General features: G+C 43.9%; 1 protein-coding gene and 1 long non-coding RNA gene across 6 annotated transcripts in view; both read left to right on the top strand.

Annotated features, from left to right (window-relative positions):
• LOC127906561 (sodium/hydrogen exchanger 9B2-like) overlaps nt 1-21,998 on the top strand; it is a 48,298-nt gene that overhangs the window by 14,058 nt on the left and 12,242 nt on the right. For all 4 annotated transcript variants that reach the window (XR_008061871.1, XM_052458800.1, XM_052458799.1 and 1 more), the window contains exons 5-9: nt 5,131-5,258; nt 11,828-12,003; nt 17,097-17,203; nt 18,002-18,151; nt 18,304-18,412. Coding sequence is in view for 3 of the 4 variants with exons in the window: in XM_052458800.1 (XP_052314760.1) it covers nt 5,131-5,258; nt 11,828-12,003; nt 17,097-17,203; nt 18,002-18,151; nt 18,304-18,412 (670 nt within the window). In the remaining variant the exon portion in view is untranslated. The remainder of the gene's footprint in view (nt 1-5,130; nt 5,259-11,827; nt 12,004-17,096; nt 17,204-18,001; nt 18,152-18,303; nt 18,413-21,998) is intronic.
• On the top strand, nt 6,848-8,450 carry LOC127906563 (uncharacterized). 2 transcript variants are annotated; one of them, XR_008061878.1, is made up of 3 exons: nt 6,848-6,988; nt 7,074-8,055; nt 8,396-8,450. It is a non-coding gene; the product is annotated as an uncharacterized LOC127906563 (long non-coding RNA). The 2 variants fall into 2 exon arrangements; XR_008061877.1 differs by having other exon boundaries at nt 8,220-8,436.

Below are 21,998 nucleotides of genomic sequence, written 5' to 3'. Positions count from 1 at the left end.
TCAGTGCAGGGAACACATAATCCAGACCCTCCTTCCACCGATCAGAATTGGAAGTGTCACATACTGCAGATGAAGCAACGAGTCACAGACCTCAGCGACGACCTTCCTCAGTAGGCGAGAAGACCGGATCCCCACTCTTTCTCCAGCTCCTCCAGCGATCTGCTCCTGCTCCACATAAGATGACCCAGCTTAGTACACCCTGAACCCAGAGCACAGGACTAGATGGCAGTGTTGTAAAAAAGAGGCTCTTCAAAAAGCCACATCTCTGGTGGCGTACCGGCCATATGGGACATGTCGAAAACTCTCCAAGCCTGTATAACAGACTTATAGAATGGAGACAGGCAGGACAAATCACCCTCCTCTATAGCTTTAACATGAAACTCTCCAAGCCTCCATAACAGACTTATAGAATAGAGACAAGCCAGACAAATCACCCTCCTCTATAGCTTTAACATGAAACTCTCCAAGCCTGTATAACAGACTCATAGAATAGAGACAGGCCAGACAAATCACCCTCCTCTATAGCTTTAACATGAAACTCTCCAAGCCTGTATAACAGACTCATAGAATGGAGACAGGCAGGACAAATCACCCTCCTCTATAGCTCTAACATGAAACTCTCCAAGCCTGTATAACAGACTTATAGAATAGAGACAGGCCAGACAAATCACCCTCCTCTATAGCTTTAACATGAAACTCTCCAAGCCTGTATAACAGACTTACAGAATAGAGACAGGCAGGACAAATCACCCTCCTCTATAGCTTTAACATGAAACTCTCCAAGCCTGTATAACAGACTTATAGAATAGAGACAGGCCAGACAAATCACCCTCCTCCAGCTTTAAGAGGAAAGGGTGCTTGTCTAAGCCCAAAGAGCCCGCTCTCCTCATCAGTGTAGGGCTGTTGTCAACCCAGCTAGAACCGTCACTGTACAACAGTCTCTGGACTGCTAGAACCATCACAGTACAACAGTCTCTGGGCTGCTAGAACCGTCACAGTACAACAGTCTCTGGGCTGCTAGAATCATCACAGTACAACAGTCTCTGGACTGCTAGAACCTTCACTGTACAACAGTCTCTGGGCTGCTGGAACCAACACAGTACAACAGTCTCTGGGCTGCTAGAACCGTCCCTGGACAACAGTCTCTGGGCTGCTAGAACCGTCCCTGTACAACAGTCTCTGGGCTGCTAGAACCATCACTGTACAACAGTCTCTGGGCTGCTAGAACCGTCCCTGTACAACAGTCTCTGGGCTGCTAGAACCGTCACTGTACAACAGTCTCTGGGCTGCTAGAACCGTCCCTGTACAACAGTCTCTGGGCTGCTAGAACCATCACTGTACAACAGTCTCTGGGCTGCTAGAACCGTCCCTGTACAACAGTCTCTGGGCTGCTAGAACCGTCCCTGTACAACAGTCTCTGGGCTGCTAGAACCATCACTGTACAACAGTCTCTGGGCTGCTAGAACCGTCACAGTACAACAGTCTCTGGGCTGCTAGAACCATCACTGTACAACAGTCTCTGGGCTGCTAGAACCATCACTGTACAACAGTCTCTGGGCTGCTAGAAGCCGGAAAGCCATGATCCTGGAAGAAATGTCCACAAGGCCTTTCCCACCTCGTGCAGTGACAGGTACAGGGCTGCAGCTTTAATCCAGTGTTGTCCAGACCAGAAGAAATTGCCAAGGGTCCTCTGAAGCTCCTGTATCAGACCCTTTGGTGGCTGTAAAATCATTAGTCTGTGCCACAGGGTAGAGGCAGCAAGATTATTAGCTACCAGGACCCGTCCCCTATAAGACAACTGGAGTAGCACCCATTTCCATCTTGACAGTCTTGACACTTTCTCCACTACACCCTCCCAGTTCTTTTTCTGAAATACATCAGAGCCTAGAAAACCCCCCAAAGTCTCTGCCTCTCTCACTGAATCATCCCATCTCTGCCCCACTGAAGCCCCCCTGGTAACTGTGGAGCAGACCCAGTCTGAAGCCCCCCTGGTAACCGTGGAGCGGACCCCGTCTGAATCCCCCTGGTAACCGTGGAGCGGACCCCGTCTGAAACCCCCCTGGTAACCGTGGAGCGGACCCTGTCTGAAACCCCCCTGGTAACCGTGGAGCGGACCCTGTCTGAATCCCCCCTGGTAACCGTGGAGCGGACCCCGTCTGAATCCCCCCTGGTAACCGTGGAGCGGACCCCGCCTGAATCCCCCCTGGTAACCGTGGAGCGGACCCCGTCTGAATCCCCCCTGGTAACCGTGGAGCGGACCCCGCCTGAATCCCCCCTGGTAACCGTGGAGCGGACACCGTCTGAATCCCCCCTGGTAACCGTGGAGCGGACCCCGTCTGAATCCCCCCTGGTAACCGTGGAGCAGACCCCGTCTGAAACCCCCCTGGTAACCGTGGAGCGGACCCCGTCAGAAACCCCCCTGGTAACCGTGGAGCGGACCCCGCCTGAATCCCCCTGGTAACCGTGGAGCGGACCCCGTCTGAATCCCCCTGGTAACCGTGGAGCGGACCCCGCCTGAATCCCCCCTGGTAACCGTGGAGCGGACCCCGTCTGAATCCCCCCTGGTAACCGTGGAGCGGACCCCGTCTGAATCCCTCCTGGTAACTGTGGAGCGGACCCCGTCTGAATCCCCCTGGTAACCGTGGAGCGGACCCCGTCTGAATCCCCCCTGTTAACCGTGGAGCGGACCCCGTCTGAATCCCTCCTGGTAACCGTGGAGCGGACCCCGTCTGAATCCCCCCTGGTAACCGTGGAGCGGACCCCATCTGAAACCCCCCTGGTAACCGTGGAGCGGACCCTGTCTGAAACCCCCCTGGTAACCGTGGAGCGGACCCCGTCTGAATCCCCCCTGGTAACCGTGGAGCGGACCCCGTCTGAATCCCCCCTGGTAACCGTGGAGCGGACCCCGCCTGAATCCCCCCTGGTAACCGTGGAGCGGACCCCGTCTGAATCCCCCTGGTAACCGTGGAGCGGACCCCGTCTGAATCCCTCCTGGTAACTGTGGAGCGGACCCCGTCTGAATCCCCCCTGGTAACCGTGGAGCGGACCCCGTCTGAATCCCCCCTGGTAACCGTGGAGCGGACCCCGCCTGAATCCCCCCTGGTAACCGTGGAGCGGACCCCGTCTGAATCCCCCCTGGTAACCGTGGAGCGGACCCCGTCTGAATCCCCCCTGGTAACCGTGGAACTGAACTTGCAAATTTCCCAAACGGTAATAACTCACGCTCCAATAGCTCATTGGGAATAAATGGCGGTACATTTGAAATCGTTACCCTTGTTTACGGAGAAAAAAAGCAGCGTAACTTGAATAAACATTAACTTCTTGCGGCGAGCCATCCCGGATCCGGGATCGTGAATACAGCCTCAAGCTCATTACCATAACGCAACGTTAACTATTCATGAAAATCGCAAATGAAATTAAATCAATATGCTAGCTCTCAAGCTTAGCCTTTTGTTAACAACACTTTCATCTCAGATTTTCAAAAATATGCTTCTCAACCATAGCAAAACTAGCATTTGTGTAACAGTATTGATAGCTATTGATAGCTAGCATTAGCATTTAGCGTTAGCATTCAGCAGCCAACATTTTCACAAAAACCAGAAAACCATTCAAATAAAATCATTTACCTTTGAAGAACTTTGGATGTTTTCAATGAGGAGACTCTCAGTTAGATAGAAAATGTTCCGTTTTTCCTGAAAGATAATTTGTTTAGGAGAAATCGCTCCATTTTGTGCGTCACGTTTAGCTACTAAAAAAACCTGTATCCAGGATTGTGTAAATCTATCCGCAAGCTCATTAGCATAACACAACGTTAACTATTCATGAAATTTGCAAATGAAATGAAATCAATATGCTAGCTCTCAAGCTTAGCCTTTTGTTAACAACACTGTCATCTCAGATTTTCAAAAATATGCTTCTCAACCATAGCAAAACTAGCATTTAGCATTTAGCGTTAGCATTTAGCATTAGCATTAGCAATAGCAATAGCAATAGCATTAGCATTAGCATTTAGCATTAGCATTTAGCGTTAGCATCAGCAGGCAAAATTTTCACAAAAAACAGAAAAACATTCAAATAAATCATTTACCTTTGAAGAACTTCGGATGTTTTCAATAAGGAGACTCAGCAAATGTTCAGTTTTCCTGAAAGATTTTTTGTGCAGGAGAAATCGGTCCGTTTGGTGCGTCACGTTTGGCTACCAAAAAAAAACGAAAATTCAGTTATCCAAACGCCAAACTTTTTTCCAAATGAACTCCATAATATCGACTGAAACATGGCAAACGTTGTTTAGAACCAATCCTCAAGGTGTTTTTCACATATCTCTTCGATGATATATGGTTCGTGGAAGTGTCCTTTCCCCTCTGAATCGCATGGCAAAATGCATGCAGCTGAAGATTACGCAACAATTTAGACAAAGGACACCGGGCGGACCCCTGGCAAATGTAGTCTCTTATGGCCAATCTTCCAATGATATGCCTACAAATACGTCACAATGCTGCAGACATCTTGGACGAACGGCAGAGAGCTTAGGTTCATTCATCACACATTCACAGCCATATAAGGAGACGATGGGAAACAGAGCCTCAAAAATTCTGCTCATTTCCTGTTTGAGGTTTCATCTTGGTTTCGCCTGTAGCATGAGATCTGTGGCACTCACAGATAATATCTTTGCAGTTGTGAAAACGTCAGAGTGTTTTCTTTCCAAAGCTGCCAATTATATGCATAGTCGAGCATCTTTTCGTGACAAAATATTGCGCTTAAAACGGGCACGTTTTTTTAATCCAATAATGACATAGCGCCCCCATAGGTTGAAGAGGTTAAGAAGTACACCATGCTCAACCATCTGATCAACAAGACACTCTTCTTTAAGAAGTACACCATGCTCAACCATCTGATCAAAAATACACTCTTCTTTAAGAAGTACACCATGCTCAACCATACGATCTACAAGACATTCTTCTTTAAGAAAAAACACCACCACTTTATTCATCCGTGACACATAAGCAACAGAGAGAGAGAGAGAGAGAGAGAGAGAGAGAGAGACAGACAGACAGACAGTATAGACAGACAGACAGACAGACAGACAGTTTTCTCTATGGGTTTTTACAGCTGAAGGTGTGTGTTCAACAGGCTCTCCGCAGACTCAAGGCGGTGTGTGTGCGACTGGCAGTAGGACCGTGTACAGTGGAGGCATCAACAGTAGCTGTGATGTCTCACTTCCTGATGGGCTTGCCCTGGGTCTGGGGATTCGTACTGGGGTAAACTCACACCTCAACACAGTGTTACCTCTAGACAACAGTAGCTGTGATGTCTCACTTCCTGATGGGCTTGCCCTGGGTCTGGGGATTCATACTGGGGTAAACACACACCTCAACACAGTGTTACCTCTAGACAACAGTAGCTGTGATGTCTCACTTCCTGGTGGGCTTGCCCTGGGTCTGGGGATTCATACTGGGGTAAACTCACACCTCAACACAGTGTTACCTCTAGACAACAGTAGCTGTGATGTCTCACTTCCTGATGGGCTTGCCCTGGGTCTGGGGATTCATACTGGGGTAAACTCACACCTCAACACAGTGTTACCTCTAGACAACAGTAGCTGTGATGTCTCACTTCCTGGTGGGCTTGCCCTGGGTCTGGGGATTCATACTGGGGTAAACTCACACCTCAACACAGTGTTACCTCTAGACAACAGTAGCTGTGATGTCTCACTTCCTGGTGGGCTTGCCCTGGGTCTGGGGATTCATACTGGGGTAAACACACACCTCAACATAGTGTTACCTCTAGACAACAGTAGCTGTGATGTCTCACTTCCTGGTGGGCTTGCCCTGGGTCTGGGGATTCATACTGGGGTAAACTCACACCTCAACACAGTGTTACCTCTAGACAACAGTAGCTGTGATGTCTCACTTCCTGGTGGGCTTGCCCTGGGTCTGGGGATTCATACTGGGGTAAACTCACACCTCAACACAGTGTTACCTCTAGACAACAGTAGCTGTGATGTGTCACTTCCTGGTGGGCTTGCCCTGGGTCTGGGGATGCATACTGGGGTAAACACACACCTCAACACAGTGTTACCTCTAGACAACAGAAGCTGTGGGTTGTAGGGTTTGTATTTTGTCCTGTAGTTCATTCAATGTAATTGGAGAATTCAGTGGGTTCTGGAATCCAGTTTGTTCTGGAATCCAGTGGGTTCTGGAATCCAGTTTGTTCTGGAATCCAGTGGGTTCTGGTCTTTAATAGTTGATTCTAAGATTTGTATTTGATCATGTATATGTTTGTGCTGTTTGTTCTTTGTTATAGAGTCAAAAAGATTGGAGAAGTGGTTTATCCATTTATCCCTGTTTCGGATAGATAACTCTTCATGTTGATATTTGTTTAGTGAGTCCACATTTTCCCAGAGGTGGTTTGATTCTATGGATTCTTCAGTTACATTGAGCTGATTTCTGACGTGCTGTTCCTTCTAATTCCGTAGTGTATTTCTGTATTGTTTTAGTGATTCACCATAGTGAAGGCGTAGACTCAGGTTTTCTGGGTTTCTGTTTTTGGTTGAACATGTTTCTCAATTTCTTTCTTAGAATTTTACATTCTTCATCAAACCATTTGTCATTGTTGTTCATTTGGGGCGGCAGGGTAGCCTAGTGGTTAGAGTGTTGGACTAGTAACCGGAAGGTTGCAAGTTCAAACCCCTGGGCTGACAAGGTACAAATCTGTCGTTCTGCCCCTGAACAGGCAGTTAACCCACTGTTCCTAGGCCATCATTGAAAATAAGAATTTGTTCTTAACTGACTTGCCTGGTTAAATAAAGGTAAAATAAAAATAAAATAAAAATGTCTTAGGTTGTCTGCTTGACATTTTTTAGATTTGATAGGGAAGAGAGGTCAAATATCCTGTTTAGGGAAGAGAGGTCAAATATCCTGTTTAGGGAAGAGAGGTCAAATATCCTGTTTAGGGAAGAGAGGTCAAATATCCTGTTTAGGGAAGAGAGGTCAAATATCCTGTTTAGGGAAGGAAGAGAGGTCAAATATCCTGTTTAGGGAAGAGAAGTCAAATATCCTGTTTAGGGAAGAGAGGTCAAATATCCTGTTTAGGGAAGAGAGGTCAAATATCCTGTTTAGGGAAGAGAGGTCAAATATCCTGTTTAGGGAAGAGAGGTCAAATATCCTGTTTAGGGAAGAGAGGTCAAATATCCTGTTTAGGGAAGAGAGGTCAAATATCCTGTTTAGGGAAGAGAGGTCAAATATCCTGTTTAGGGAAGAGAGGTCAAATATCCTGTTTAGGTTTTTCTACTGCCAAGTTTACACCTTCACTATTACAGTGAAACATTTTGTCCGGGAAGTTGTCTAAAAGGGATTGAATTTGTTGCCTAATAGTTTTTTGGTAGGTTTCCACACTACTTTCCTTCCATCTATAGCATTTCTTAATATTATTCCGTTCCTTTGATGCCTCACAATTGAGTATTGCTCTGTTCAAGTAGAATGTGATTTTGCTGTGGTCTGATACGGGTGTCAGTGGGCTGACTGTGAAGACTGTGAAGGCTCTGAGAGACTCTGGGTTGAGGTCAGTGGGCTGACTGTGAAGACTGTGAACACTCTGAGAGACTCTGGGTTGAGCTCTGAGAGACTCTGGGTTGAGGTCAGTGGGCTGACTGTGAAGGCTCTGAGAGACTGGGTTGAGGTCAGTGGGCTGAACGCTCTGAGAGACTCTGGGTTGAGGTCAGTGGGCTGACTGTGAACTCTCTGAGAGACTCTGGGTTGAGGTCAGTGGGCTGACTGTGAAGGCTCTGAGAGACTCTGGGTTGAGGTCAGTGGGCTGACTGTGAACGCTCTGAGAGACTCTGGGTTGAGGTCAGTGGGCTGACTGTGAAGGCTCTGAGAGACTCTGGGTTGAGGTCAGTGGTCTGAACGCTCTGAGAGACTCTGGGTCGAGGTCAGTGGGCTGAACGCTCTGAGAGACTCTGGGTCGAGGTCAGTGGGCTGACTGTGAAGGCTCTGAGAGACTCTGGGTTGAGGTCAGTGGGCTGACTGTGAAGGCTCTGAGAGACTCTGGGTTGAGGTCAGTGGTCTGAACGCTCTGAGAGACTCTGGGTTGAGGTCAGTGGTCTGAACGCTCTGAGAGACTCTGGGTTGAGGTCAGTGGGCTGACTGTAAACACTCTGAGAGACTCTGGGTTGAGGTCAGTGGACTGACTGTGAAGGCTCTGAGAGACTCTGGGTTGAGGTCAGTGGGCTGACTGTGAAGGCTCTGAGAGACTCTGGGTTGAGGTCAGTGGGCTGACTGTGAAGGCTCTGAGAGACTCTGGGTTGAGGTCAGTGGGCTGACTGTGAAGGCTCTGAGAGACTCTGGGTTGAGGTCAGTGGACTGACTGTGAAGGCTCTGAGAGACTCTGGGTTGAGGTCAGTGGGCTGACTGTGAAGGCTCTGAGAGACTCTGGGTTGAGGTCAGTGGGCTGACTGTGAAGGCTCTGAGAGACTCTGGGTTGAGGTCAGTGGACTGACCGTGAAGGCTCTGAGAGACTCTGGGTTGAGGTCAGTGGGCTGACTGTGAATGCTCTGAGAGACTCTGGGTTGAGGTCAGTGGACTGACTGTGAACGCTCTGAGGGACTCTGGGTTGAGGTCAGTGGACTGACTGTGAAGGCTCTGAGAGACTCTGGGTTGAGGTCAGTGGGCTGACTGTGAAGTCTCTGAGAGACTCTGGGTTGAGGTCAGTGGGCTGACTGTGAAGGCTCTGAGAGACTCTGGGTTGAGGTCAGTGGGCTGACTGTGAAGGCTCTGAGAGACTCTGGGTTGAGGTCAGTGGTCTGAACGCTCTGAGAGACTCTGGGTTGAGGTCAGTGGGCTGACTGTGAAGGCTCTGAGAGACTCTGGGTTGAGGTCAGTGGACTGACTGTGAAGGCTCTGAGAGACTCTGGGTTGAGGTCAGTGGACTGACTGTGAAGGCTCTGAGAGACTCTGGGTTGAGGTCAGTGGGCTGACTGTGAAGGCTCTGAGGGACTCTGGGTTGAGGTCAGTGGACTGACTGTGAAGGCTCTGAGAGACTCTGGGTTGAGGTCAGTGGTCTGAACGCTCTGAGAGACTCTGGGTTGAGGTCAGTGGGCTGACTGTGAAGGCTCTGAGAGACTCTGGGTTGAGGTCAGTGGACTGACTGTGAAGACTGTGAGAGACTCTGGGTTGAGGTCAGTGGGCTGACTGTGAAGGCTCTGAGAGACTCTGGGTTGAGGTCAGTGGACTGACTGTGAAGGCTCTGAGAGACTCTGGGTTGAGGTCTGAGAGACTCTGGGTTGAGGTCAGTGGACTGACTGTGAAGGCTCTGAGAGACTCTGGGTTGAGGTCAGTGGTCTGAACGCTCTGAGAGACTGGGTTGAGGTCAGTGATAGTAGTGTCGTGTCTTTACTATCATTAACTGAATAATTAGTTTTTATCAAATAACTCTCTGTAATTAGTATTACGCAATTAAACTGATTAATCATGTAACTGTAATTAACTATATATTAACTATATATACAGTGTTGTAACAATGTACAAATGGTTAAAGTACACAAGAGAAAATAAATAAGCATAAATATGGGTTGTATTTACAATGGTGTTTGTTCTTCACTGGTTGCCCTTTTCTCGTGGCAACAGGTCACACATCTTGCTGCTGTGATGGCACACTGTGGTATTTCACCCAGTAGATATGGGAGTTTATCAAAATTGGGTTTGTTTTCTAATTCTTTGTGGATCTGTGTAATCTGAGGGACATATGTCTCTCTAATATGGTCATACATTGGGCAGGAGGTTAGGAAGTGAAGCTCAGTTTCCACCTCATTTTGTGGGCAGTGAGCACATAGTCTGTCTTCTCTTGAGAGCCATGTCTGCCTACGGCGGCCTTTCTCAATAGCAAGGCTATGCTCACTGAGTCTGTACATAGTCAAAGCTTTCTTTAAGTTTGGGTCAGTCACAGTGGTCAGGTATTCTGCCGCTGTGTACTCTCTGTGTAGGGCCAAATAACATTCTAGTTTGCTCTGTTTTTTTGTTAATTATTTCCAATGTGTCAAGTAATTCTCTTTTTGTTTTCTCATGATTTGGTTGGGTCTAATTGTGCTGCTGTCCTGGGGCTCTGTGGGGTCTGTTTGTGTTTGTGAACAGAGCCCCAGGACCAGCTTGCTTAGGGGACTCTTCTCCAGGTTCATCTCTCTGTAGGTGATGACTTTGTTATGGAAGGTTTGTGAATCTCTTCCTTTTAGGTGGTTGTAGAATTTAACAGCTCTTTTCTGGATTTTGATAATTAGTGGGTATCGGCCTAATTCTGCTCTGCATGCATTATTTGGTGTTCTATGTTGTACACAGAGGATATTTTTGCAGAATTCTGCATGCAGAGTCTCAATTTGGTGTTTGTCCCATTTTGTGAATTCTTGGTTAGAGAGAGGACCCCAGACCTCACAATGGGCTCTATGACTGATTCAAGTATTTTTAGCCAGATCCTAATTGGTATGTTGAAATGTTATGTTCCTTTTGATGGCATAGAATGCCCTTCTTGCCTTGTCTCTCAGATCGTTCACAGCTTAGTGGAAGTTACCTGTAGCGCTGATGTTTAGGCCAAGGTATGTATAGTTTTTTGTGTGCTCAAGGGCAACAGTGTCTAGATGGAATTTGTATTTGTAGTCCTGGCGACTGGACCTTTTTTGGAACACCATTATTTTGGTCTAACTGAGATCCACTGTCAGGATCCAGGTCTGACAGAATCTGTGCAGAAGATCTAGGTGCTGCTGTAGGCACTCCTTGGTTGGGAACAGATCTAGGTGCTGCTGTAGGCCCTCCTTGGTTGGTGACAGAAGCACCAGATCATCAGCAAACAGAAGACATTTGACTTCAGATTCTAGCAGGGTGCTGCAGACTATTTTAATCTCTCTCTCTCGCTCCCTTTTTTCTCTCTCTCTCTCTCCCTTTTCTCTCTCTCTCTCTCTCTCTCTCTCTCTCTCTCTGTCTCATTCTCTCTCTCCCTGTCTCATTCTCTCTCTCCCTCTCTCCCTTTTTCTCTCTCTCTCTCTCTCTCTCTCTCTCTCTCTCTCTCTCTCTCTCTCTCTCTCTCTCTCTCTCTCTCTCTCTCTGTCTCATTCTCTCTCTCCCTGTCTCCTTTTCTCTCTCTCTCTCTCTCTCTCTCTCTCTCTCTCTCTCTCTCTCTCTCTCTCTCTCTCTCTCTCTCTCTCTCTCTCTCGCTGTCTCATTCTCTCTCCCTCTCTCCTTCTCTCTCTCTCGCTGTCTCATTCTCTCTCTCTCTCCTTTCTCTCTCTCTCTCTCTCTCTCTCTCTCTCTCTCTCTCTCTCTCTCTCTCTCTCTCTCTCTCTCTCTCTCTCTCTCTCTCTGTCTCATTCTCTCTCTCCCTGTCTCATTCTCTCTCTCCCTCTCTCCCTTTTTTCTCTCTCTCTCTCTCTCTCTCTCTCTCTCTCTCTCTCCTCTCCCCTTCTCTCTCTCTCGCTGTCTCATTCTCTCTCTCTCTCCCTCTCCCCTTCTCTCTCTCTCGCTGTCTCATTTCTCTCTCTCTCTCTCTCTCTCTCTCTCTCTCTCTCTCTCTCTCTCACTCCCCCTCTCTCTCTCTCTCTCTCGCTGTCTCATTCTCTCTCTATCTCCCTCCCTCTCTCCCTCCCTCTCTCTCTCTCTCCCCCTCTCTCTCCCTCTCTCCCTCCCTCTCTCTCCCTCCCCTCTCTCTCTCCTCTCTCTCTCTCTCTCTCTCTCTCTCTCTCTCTCTCTCTCTCTCTCTCTCTCTCTCTCTCTCTCTCTCTCTCTCTCTCCCTCTCTCTCTCTCTCTCTCTCTCTCTCTCTCGCTCTCTTTCCCTCTCTGTCTCTAGGTTTGTTCTGAGTGCTGTATCCCCAGCAGTGGTGGTGCCCTCCATGTTGTTACTCCAGAAGGATGGCTACGGCGTTGAGAAGGGAATCCCTACTCTGCTGATGGCTGCTGGGAGTTTTGATGACATCCTGGCCATCACAGCATTCACCACCTCTCTGGGCGTGGCCTTTGCCTCAGGTAACACACCTGGATCTACATTAGACATACACACGCACGCATGCGCACGCACGCACACACACACACACACACACACACTCACATTAGTAGTAGATATTCATCCATGTGGAACGTCACATTTCAAAGTGTTCAAGGTGAAGTTTAGATACAAACTCTGAATTTTTAAGGTTAGGTTTAAGTTTAGGCATTAAATACACATTATTAAGGTTAACTCTGAATAGTTAAGGTAATGATTAAGGTTTAGGTTTTAAATGGTTGGATTGGGCACCAGAGGAAGATGCTTGAAGGTAACATCTCTCACTGTTTCCGCCTAGTGGCCAGGTCTCTTTTCTTCCTCCTCTGACATGGAGGGACGTCGAATATTGAAGTGTACCACGGGTGACCTGGTTGATGTAAAAACATGACAAGCTGAAGACTAGGGTTATGTGTATGTTTCCTGTAGACTCTACATGGCTCAACATACTAAAGGCTGTTTCCTGTAGACTCTACATGTCTCAACATACTAAAGGCTGTTTCCTGTAGACTCTACATGTCTCAACATACTAAGGGCTGTTTCCTGTAGACTCTACATGTCTCAACATACTAAGGGCTGTTTCCTGTAGACTCTACATGTCTCAACATACTAAAGGCTGTTTCCTGTAGACTCTACATGTCTCAACATACTAAGGGCTGTTTCCTGTAGACTCTACATGTCTCAACACACTAAAGGCTGTTTCCTGTAGACTCTACATGTCTCAACATACTAAGGGCTGTTTCCTGTAGACTCTACATGTCTCAACATACTAAAGGCTGTTTCCTGTAGACTCTACATGTCTAAACATACTAAAGGCTGTTTCCTGTAGACTCTACATGTCTCAACATACTAAGGGCTGTTTCCTGTAGACTCTATATGTCTAAACATACTAAAGGCTGTTTCCTGTAGACTCTACATGTCTCAACATACTAAAGGTTGTTTCCTGTAGACTCTACATGTCTCAACATACTAAAGGCTGTTTCCTGTAGACTCTACATGGCTCAACATACTAAAGGTTGTTTCCTGTAGACTCTACATACTAAAGGCTGTTTCCTGTAGACTCAACATACTAGGGGCTGTTTCCTGTAGACTTGACATACTAAGGGCTGTTTCCTGTAGACTCAACACACTAAAGGCTGTTTCCTGTAGACTCTACATGTCTCAACATACTAAGGGCTGTTTCCTGTAGACTCTACATGGCTCAACATACTAAGGGCTGTTTCCTGTAGACTCTACATGTCTCAACATTCTAAGGGCTGTTTCCTGTAGACTCTACATGGCTCAACATACTAAAGGTTGTTTCCTGTAGACTCTACATACTAAAGGCTGTTTCCTGTAGACTCAACATACTAGGGGCTGTTTCCTGTAGACTTGACATACTAAGGGCTGTTTCCTGTAGACTCTACATGTCTCAACATTCTAAGGGCTGTTTCCTGTAGACTCTACATGGCTCAACATACTAAAGGTTGTTTCCTGTAGACTCTACATACTAAAGGCTGTTTCCTGTAGACTCAACATACTAGGGGCTGTTTCCTGTAGACTTGACATACTAAGGGCTGTTTCCTGTAGACTCAACACACTAAAGGCTGTTTCCTGTAGACTCTACATGTCTCAACATTCTAAGGGCTGTTTCCTGTAGACTCTACATGTCTCAACATACTAAAGGCTGTTTCCGGTAGACTCTACATGTCTCAACATACTAAAGGCTGTTTCCTGTAGACTCTACATGTCTCAACATACTAAAGGCTGTTTCCGGTAGACTCTACATGTCTCAACATACTAAGGGCTGTTTCCTGTAGACTCTACATGTCTCAACATACTAAAGGCTGTTTCCTGTAGACTCTACATGTCTCAACATACTAAAGGCTGTTTCCGGTAGACTCTACATGTCTCAACATACTAAGGGCTGTTTCCTGTAGACTCTACATGTCTCAACATACTAAAGGCTGTTTCCGGTAGACTCTACATGTCTCAACATACTAAAGGCTGTTTCCTGCAGACTCTACATGTCTCAACATACTAAAGGCTGTTTCCTGTAGACTCTACATGGATCAACATACTAAAGGCTGTTTCCTGTAGACTCTACATGTCTCAACATACTAAAGGCTGTTTCCTGTAGACTCTACATGGCTCAACATACTAAAGGCTGTTTCCTGTAGACTCTACATGTCTCAACATACTAAGGGCTGTTTCCGGTAGACTCTACATGTCTCAACACACTAAAGGCTGTTTCCTGTAGACTCTACATGTCTCAACATACTAAAGGCTGTTTCCTGTAGACTCTACATGTCTCAACATACTAAAGGCTGTTTCCTGTAGACTCTACATGTCTCAACATACTAAAGGCTGTTTCCTGTAGACTCTACATGTCTCAACATACTAAAGGCTTTTTCCTGTAGACTCTACATGTCTCAACATACTAAAGGCTGTTTCCTGTAGACTCTACATGTCTCAACATACTAAAGGCTGTTTCCGGTAGACTCTACATGTCTCAACATACTAAGGGCTGTTTCCTGTAGACTCTACATGTCTCAACATACTAAAGGCTGTTTCCGGTAGACTCTACATGTCTCAACATACTAAAGGCTGTTTCCTGCAGACTCTACATGTCTCAACATACTAAAGGCTGTTTCCTGTAGACTCTACATGGATCAACATACTAAAGGCTGTTTCCTGTAGACTCTACATGTCTCAACATACTAAAGGCTGTTTCCTGTAGACTCTACATGGCTCAACATACTAAAGGCTGTTTCCTGTAGACTCTACATGTCTCAACATACTAAGGGCTGTTTCCGGTAGACTCTACATGTCTCAACACACTAAAGGCTGTTTCCTGTAGACTCTACATGTCTCAACATACTAAAGGCTGTTTCCTGTAGACTCTACATGTCTCAACATACTAAAGGCTGTTTCCTGTAGACTCTACATGTCTCAACATACTAAAGGCTGTTTCCTGTAGACTCTACATGTCTCAACATACTAAAGGCTTTTTCCTGTAGACTCTACATGTCTCAACATACTAAAGGCTGTTTCCTGTAGACTCTACATGGCTCAACATACTAAAGGCTGTTTCCTGTAGACTCTACATGTCTCAACATACTAAGGGCTGTTTCCGGTAGACTCTACATGTCTCAACACACTAAAGGCTGTTTCCTGTAGACTCTACATGTCTCAACATACTAAAGGCTGTTTCCTGTAGACTCTACATGTCTCAACATACTAAAGGCTGTTTCCGGTAGACTCTACATGTCTCAACATACTAAGGGCTGTTTCCGGTAGACTCTACATGTCTCAACATACTAAAGGCTGTTTCCGGTAGACTCTACATGTCTCAACATACTAAAGGCTGTTTCCTGTAGACTCTACATGTCTCAACATAGTAAGGGCTGTTTCCGGTAGACTCTACATGTCTCAACACACTAAAGGTTGTTTCCTGTAGACTCTACATGTCTCAACACACTAAAGGCTGTTTCCTGTAGACTCTACATGTCTCAACATACTAAAGGTTGTTTCCTGTAGACTCTACATGTCTCAACACACTAAAGGCTGTTTCCTGTAGACTCTACATGTCTCAACATACTAAGGGAATGTTTCCTGTAGACTCTACATGTCTCAACATACTAAAGGCTGTTTCCTGTAGACTCTTCATGTCTCAACATACTAAGGGCTGTTTCGTGTAGACTCAACATACTAAGGGCTGTTTCCTGTAGAATCAACATACTAAGGGCTGTTTCCGGTAGACTCTACATGTCTCAACATACTAAGGGCTGTTTCCTGTAGACTCTAGATGTCTCAACATACTAAAGACTGTTTCCTGTAGACTCTACATGTCTCAACATACTAAAGGCTGTTTCCTGTAGACTCAACATACTAAGGGCTGTTTCCGGTAGACTCTACATGTCTCAACAAACTAAGGGCTGTTTGGTGTAGACTCAACATACTAAGGGCTGTTTCCTGTAGACTCTACATGTCTCAACATACTAAGGGACTGTTTCCTGTAGACTCTACATGTCTCAACATACTAAAGGCTGTTTCCTGTAGACTCAACATACTAAGGGCTGTTTCCTGTAGACTCAACATACTAAGGGCTGTTTCCTGTAGACTCTACATGTCTCAACATACTAAAGGCTGTTTCCTGTAGACTCAACATACTAAGGGCTGTTTCCTGTAGACTCAACATACTAAGGGACTGTGTCCTGTAGACTATTCATGGCTCAACATACTAAGGGAATGTTTCCTGTAGACTCTACATGTCTCAACATACTAAGGGCTGTTTCCTGTAGACTCAACATACTAAGGGACTGTTTCCTGTAGACTATTCATGGCTCAACATACTAAGGGAATGTTTCCTGTAGACTCTACATGTCTCAACATACTAAAGACTGTTTCCTGTAGACTCTACATGTCTCAACATACTAAAGGCTGTTTCCTGTAGGCTCAACATGTCTCAACATACTAAGGGACTGTTTCCTGTAGACTCTACGTGTCTCAACATACTAAAGGCTGTTTCCTGTAGACTCAACATACTAAGGGCTGTTTCCTGTAGGCTCAACATACTAAGGGCTGTTTCCTGTAGACTCTACATGTCTCAACATACTAAGGGACTGTTTCCTGTAGACTCTACATGTCTCAACATACTAAAGGCTGTTTCCTGTAGACTCAACATACTAAGGGACTGTTTCCTGTAGACTATTCATGGCTCAACATACTAAGGGAATGTTTCCTGTAGACTCTACATGTCTCAACATACTAAGGGCTGTTTCCTGTAGACTCAACATACTAAGGGACTGTTTCCTGTAGACTATTCATGGCTCAACATACTAAGGGAATGTTTCCTGTAGACTCTACATGTCTCAACATACTAAAGGCTGTTTCCTGTAGACTCTACATGTCTCAACAACTAAAGGCTGTTTCCTGTAGACTCGACATGTCTCAACATACTAAAGACTGTTTCCTGTAGACTCTACATGTCTCAACATACTAAAGGCTGTTTCCTGTAGACTCGACATGTCTCAACATACTAAAGGCTGTTTCCTGTAGACTCTACATGTCTCAACATACTAAAGGCTGTTTCCTGTAGACTCGACATGGCTCAATGTGATGAAAGGCGTGCTAGAGGTGGTAGGAGGATCAGCGGCTGGCCTGGTGCTAGGACTCTTCATCTGTTTCTTCCCCAGTCAGGATCAGGTAAAGATGGTACCTGTCTTCCTTCCCTGTAGTGTCCAGGTCCAAAGTAGTGCACTATATAGGGAATATGGTTCTATAGGGCTCTTGTCTAGAGTAGTGCTCTATATAGGGAATAGGGTTCTATAGGGCTCTGGTCTAGAGTAGTGCACTATATAGGGAATAGGATTCTATAGGGCTCTGGTCTAAAGTAGTGCAGTGTATAGGGAATAGGGTTCTATAGGGCTCTTGTCTAGAGTAGTGCTCTATATAGGGAATAGGGTTCTATAGGGCTCTGGTCTAAAGTAGTGCACTATATAGGGAATATGGTTCTATAGGGCTCTTGTCTAGAGTAGTGCTCTATATAGGGAATAGGGTTCTATAGGGCTCTGGTCTAAAGTAGTGCACTATATAGGGAATATGGTTCTATAGGGCCCTGGTCTAAAGTAGTGCACTATGTAGGTAATAGAGTTCTATAGGGCTCTGGTCTAAAGTAGTGCACTATGTAGGTAATAGGGTTCTATAGGGCTCTGGTCTAAAGTAGTGCACTATATAGGGAATAGGGTTCCATTTGGGATGCCCTTGGTCCTTCTGTAGCTCAGTTGGTAGAGCATGGCGCTTGTAACGCCAGGGTAGTGGGTTCGATTCCCGGGACCACCCATACGTAGAATGTATGCACACATGACTGTAAGTCGCTTTGGATAAAAGCGTCTGCTAAATGGCATATATTATTATTATTATTATTGAGTATGTTTGTTTGTGGTTGTTGAAATGTGAGCCTGCTGGTTTAGTCTCTCTGTCTATATCTCTCCTTCTCTTTAGGAGGAATTGGTATTGAGGAGAAGTGTCATGTTACTGGGTCTGTCTGTGTTTGCTGTGTTTGGGAGCCATGTAGCAGGGTTCTCTGGTGCAGGGGGACTCTGTACTCTGGTCATGGCCTTCATAGCTGCGCTGGGCTGGGGGGAAGCGAAGGTTAGTGTGTTTATAAAGTATTTATTTTGTACTTTGTAATGTAGTTTCAATAACCTTGCTATGTGCTCTACCCAGGCCCCAGTGGTTGTAGTGTTTACTATGTGTTTATAATGTGTTTATGAAGTGTTATAACATGTTTATAACCTTCCCAGGGCCCAGTAGCAGCAGTGGTAGGGAGGTTCTGGGACATCTTCCAACCGCTGTTGTTTGGACTGGTAGGAGCACAAATCACAGTATCTACACTGGACCCCAACACAGTGGGTAAATACACACTACTAATACTACAACTACTGCTACTACTACTATACTATTACTACTACTACTACTACTACTACTACTACTACTACTACTACTGCTACTATTACTGCGACTACTGCTACTACTATTACTACTGCTACTGGTACTACTACTACTACTACTACCACTACTACTACTACTACTACTATTACTACAACTAGAACTACTGCTACTACTACTACCACTATATGACTACTACTACTACTACTACTACTACAACTACAACTACTAATACTAATACTAAAACGACTACTACCACTACTATAATATGATACTACTACAGTACTACTGATAGGAGCAGAGATCACAGTTTCTACACTGAATCACAACACAGTGGGTAAAAACACATATAATACTATAATACTACTACTACTACTACTACTACTACTACTACTACTACTACGACTACTACTACTACTACTACTTCTATAATACTACTACTAAACAACAACTAGACAACTACTACTACTACTACTACTACTACTACTACTACTACTACTACTACTACTATACTACTACAACTACTGCTACTACTACTACTACTACTACTACTATACTACCACTAATACTACTACTAAACAACAACTAGACAACCACTACTACTACTACTACTACTACTACTACTACTACTAAACAACAACTAGACAACTACTACTACTACTACTACTACTACTACTACTACTACTACTACTACGATACTACCACTAATACTACTACTAAACAACAACTAGACAACTACTACTACTACTACTACTACTACTACTACTACTACTACTACTACTACTACTATACTACCACTACTACTACTACTAAACAACAACTAGACAACTACTACTACTACTACTACTACTACTACTACTACTATACTACCACTAATACTACTACTAAACAACAACTAGACAACTACTACTACTACTACTACTACTACTACTACTATACTACCACTAATACTACTACTAAACAACAACTAGACAACTACTACTACTACTACTACTACTACTATACTACCACTAATACTACTACTAAACAACAACTAGACAACTACTACTACTACTACTACTACTACTACTATACTACCACTAATACTACTACTAAACAACAACTAGACAACTACTACTACTACTACTACTACTACTACTATACTACCACTAATACTACTACTAAACAACAACTAGACAACTACTACTACTACTACTACTACTACTACTACTACTACTATACTACCACTAATACTACTACTAAACAACAACTAGACAACTACTACTACTACTACTATACTACCACTAATACTACTACTAAACAACAACTAGACAACTACTACTACTACTACTACTACTACTATACTACCACTAATACTACTACTAGTATTAGTGGTACTAGTCCTTCTGTAGCTCAGTTGGTAGAGCATGGCGCTTGTAACGCCAGGGTAGTGGGTTCAATCCCCGGGACCACCCATACGTAGAATGTATGCACACATGACTGTAAGTCGCTTTGGATAAAAGCGTCTGCTAAATGGCATATATTATTTATTATTATATTAAACAACAACTAGACAACTACTACTACTACTACTACTACTACTACTACTACTACTACTACTACTATACTACCACTAATACTACTACTAAACAACAACTAGACAACTACTACTACTACTACTACTACTATACTACTACTACTACTACTATACTACCACTAATACTACTACTAAACAACAACTAGACAACTACTACTACTACTACTACTACTACTACTACTATACTACCACTAATACTACTACTAAACAACAACTAGACAACTACTACTACTACTACTACTACTACTACTATACTAAAACTACTACTACTACTAAAAACAACTAAACAACAACTAGACAACTACTACTACTACTACTACTACTACTACTACTACTAAACAACAACTAGACAACTACTACTACTACTACTACTACTGCTACTACTATACTACCACTAATACTACTACTAAACAACAACTAGACAACTACTACTACTACTACTACTACTACTACTATACTACCACTAATACTACTACTAAACAACAACTAGACAACTACTACTACTACTACTACTACTACTACTACTATACTACCACTAATACTACTACTAAACAACAACTAGACTACTACTACTACTACTACTATACTACCACTAATACTACTACTAAACAACAACTAGACAATTACTACTACTACTACTACTATACTAAAACTAATACTACTACTAAACAACAACTAGACAACTACTACTACTACTACTACTACTACTATACTACCACTAATACTACTACTAACCAACAACTAGACAACTACTACTACTACTATTACTATACTGCCACTAATACTACTACTAAACAACAACTAGACAACTACTACTACTACTATACTAAAACTAATACTACTACTAAACAACAACTAGACAACTACTACTACTACTGCTACTACTACTATACTAAAACGAATACTACTACTAAATAACAACTAGACAACTACTACTACTACTACTACTACTACTACTACTACTACTACTATACTAAAACTACTACTACTACTAAACAACAACTAGACAACTACTACTACTACTACTACTACTACTACTACTATACTAAAACTACTACTACTACTAAAAAACAACTAAACAACAACTAGACAACTACTACTACTACTACTACTACTACTACTACTACTACTAAACAACAACTAGACAACTACTACTACTACTACTACTACTGCTACTACTATACTACCACTAATACTACTACTAAACAACAACTAGACAACTACTACTACTACTACTACTACTACTACTATACTACCACTAATACTACTACTAAACAACAACTAGACAACTACTACTACTACTACTACTACTACTACTACTATACTACCACTAATACTACTACTAAACAACAACTAGACTACTACTACTACTACTACTATACTACCACTAATACTACTACTAAACAACAACTAGACAATTACTACTACTACTACTACTATACTAAAACTAATACTACTACTAAACAACAACTAGACAACTACTACTACTACTACTACTACTACTATACTACCACTAATACTACTACTAACCAACAACTAGACAACTACTACTACTACTATTACTATACTGCCACTAATACTACTACTAAACAACAACTAGACAACTACTACTACTACTATACTAAAACTAATACTACTACTAAACAACAACTAGACAACTACTACTACTACTGCTACTACTACTATACTAAAACGAATACTACTACTAAATAACAACTAGACAACTACTACTACTACTACTACTACTACTACTACTACTACTACTATACTAAAACTACTACTACTACTAAACAACAACTAGACAACTACTACTACTACTACTACTATACTACCACTAATACTACTACTAATCAACAACTAGACAACTACTACTACTACTACTATACTACCACTAATACTACTACTAAACAACAACTAGACAACTACTACTACTACTACTATACTAAAACTACTACTACTACAAAACAACAACTA

The sequence above is a fragment of the Oncorhynchus keta genome, chromosome 13, assembly GCF_023373465.1.
Source record: "Oncorhynchus keta strain PuntledgeMale-10-30-2019 chromosome 13, Oket_V2, whole genome shotgun sequence".
NCBI classification, from domain to species: Eukaryota; Metazoa; Chordata; class Actinopteri; order Salmoniformes; family Salmonidae; genus Oncorhynchus; species Oncorhynchus keta.
This window is presented reverse-complemented; position numbering and strand designations above follow the sequence as displayed.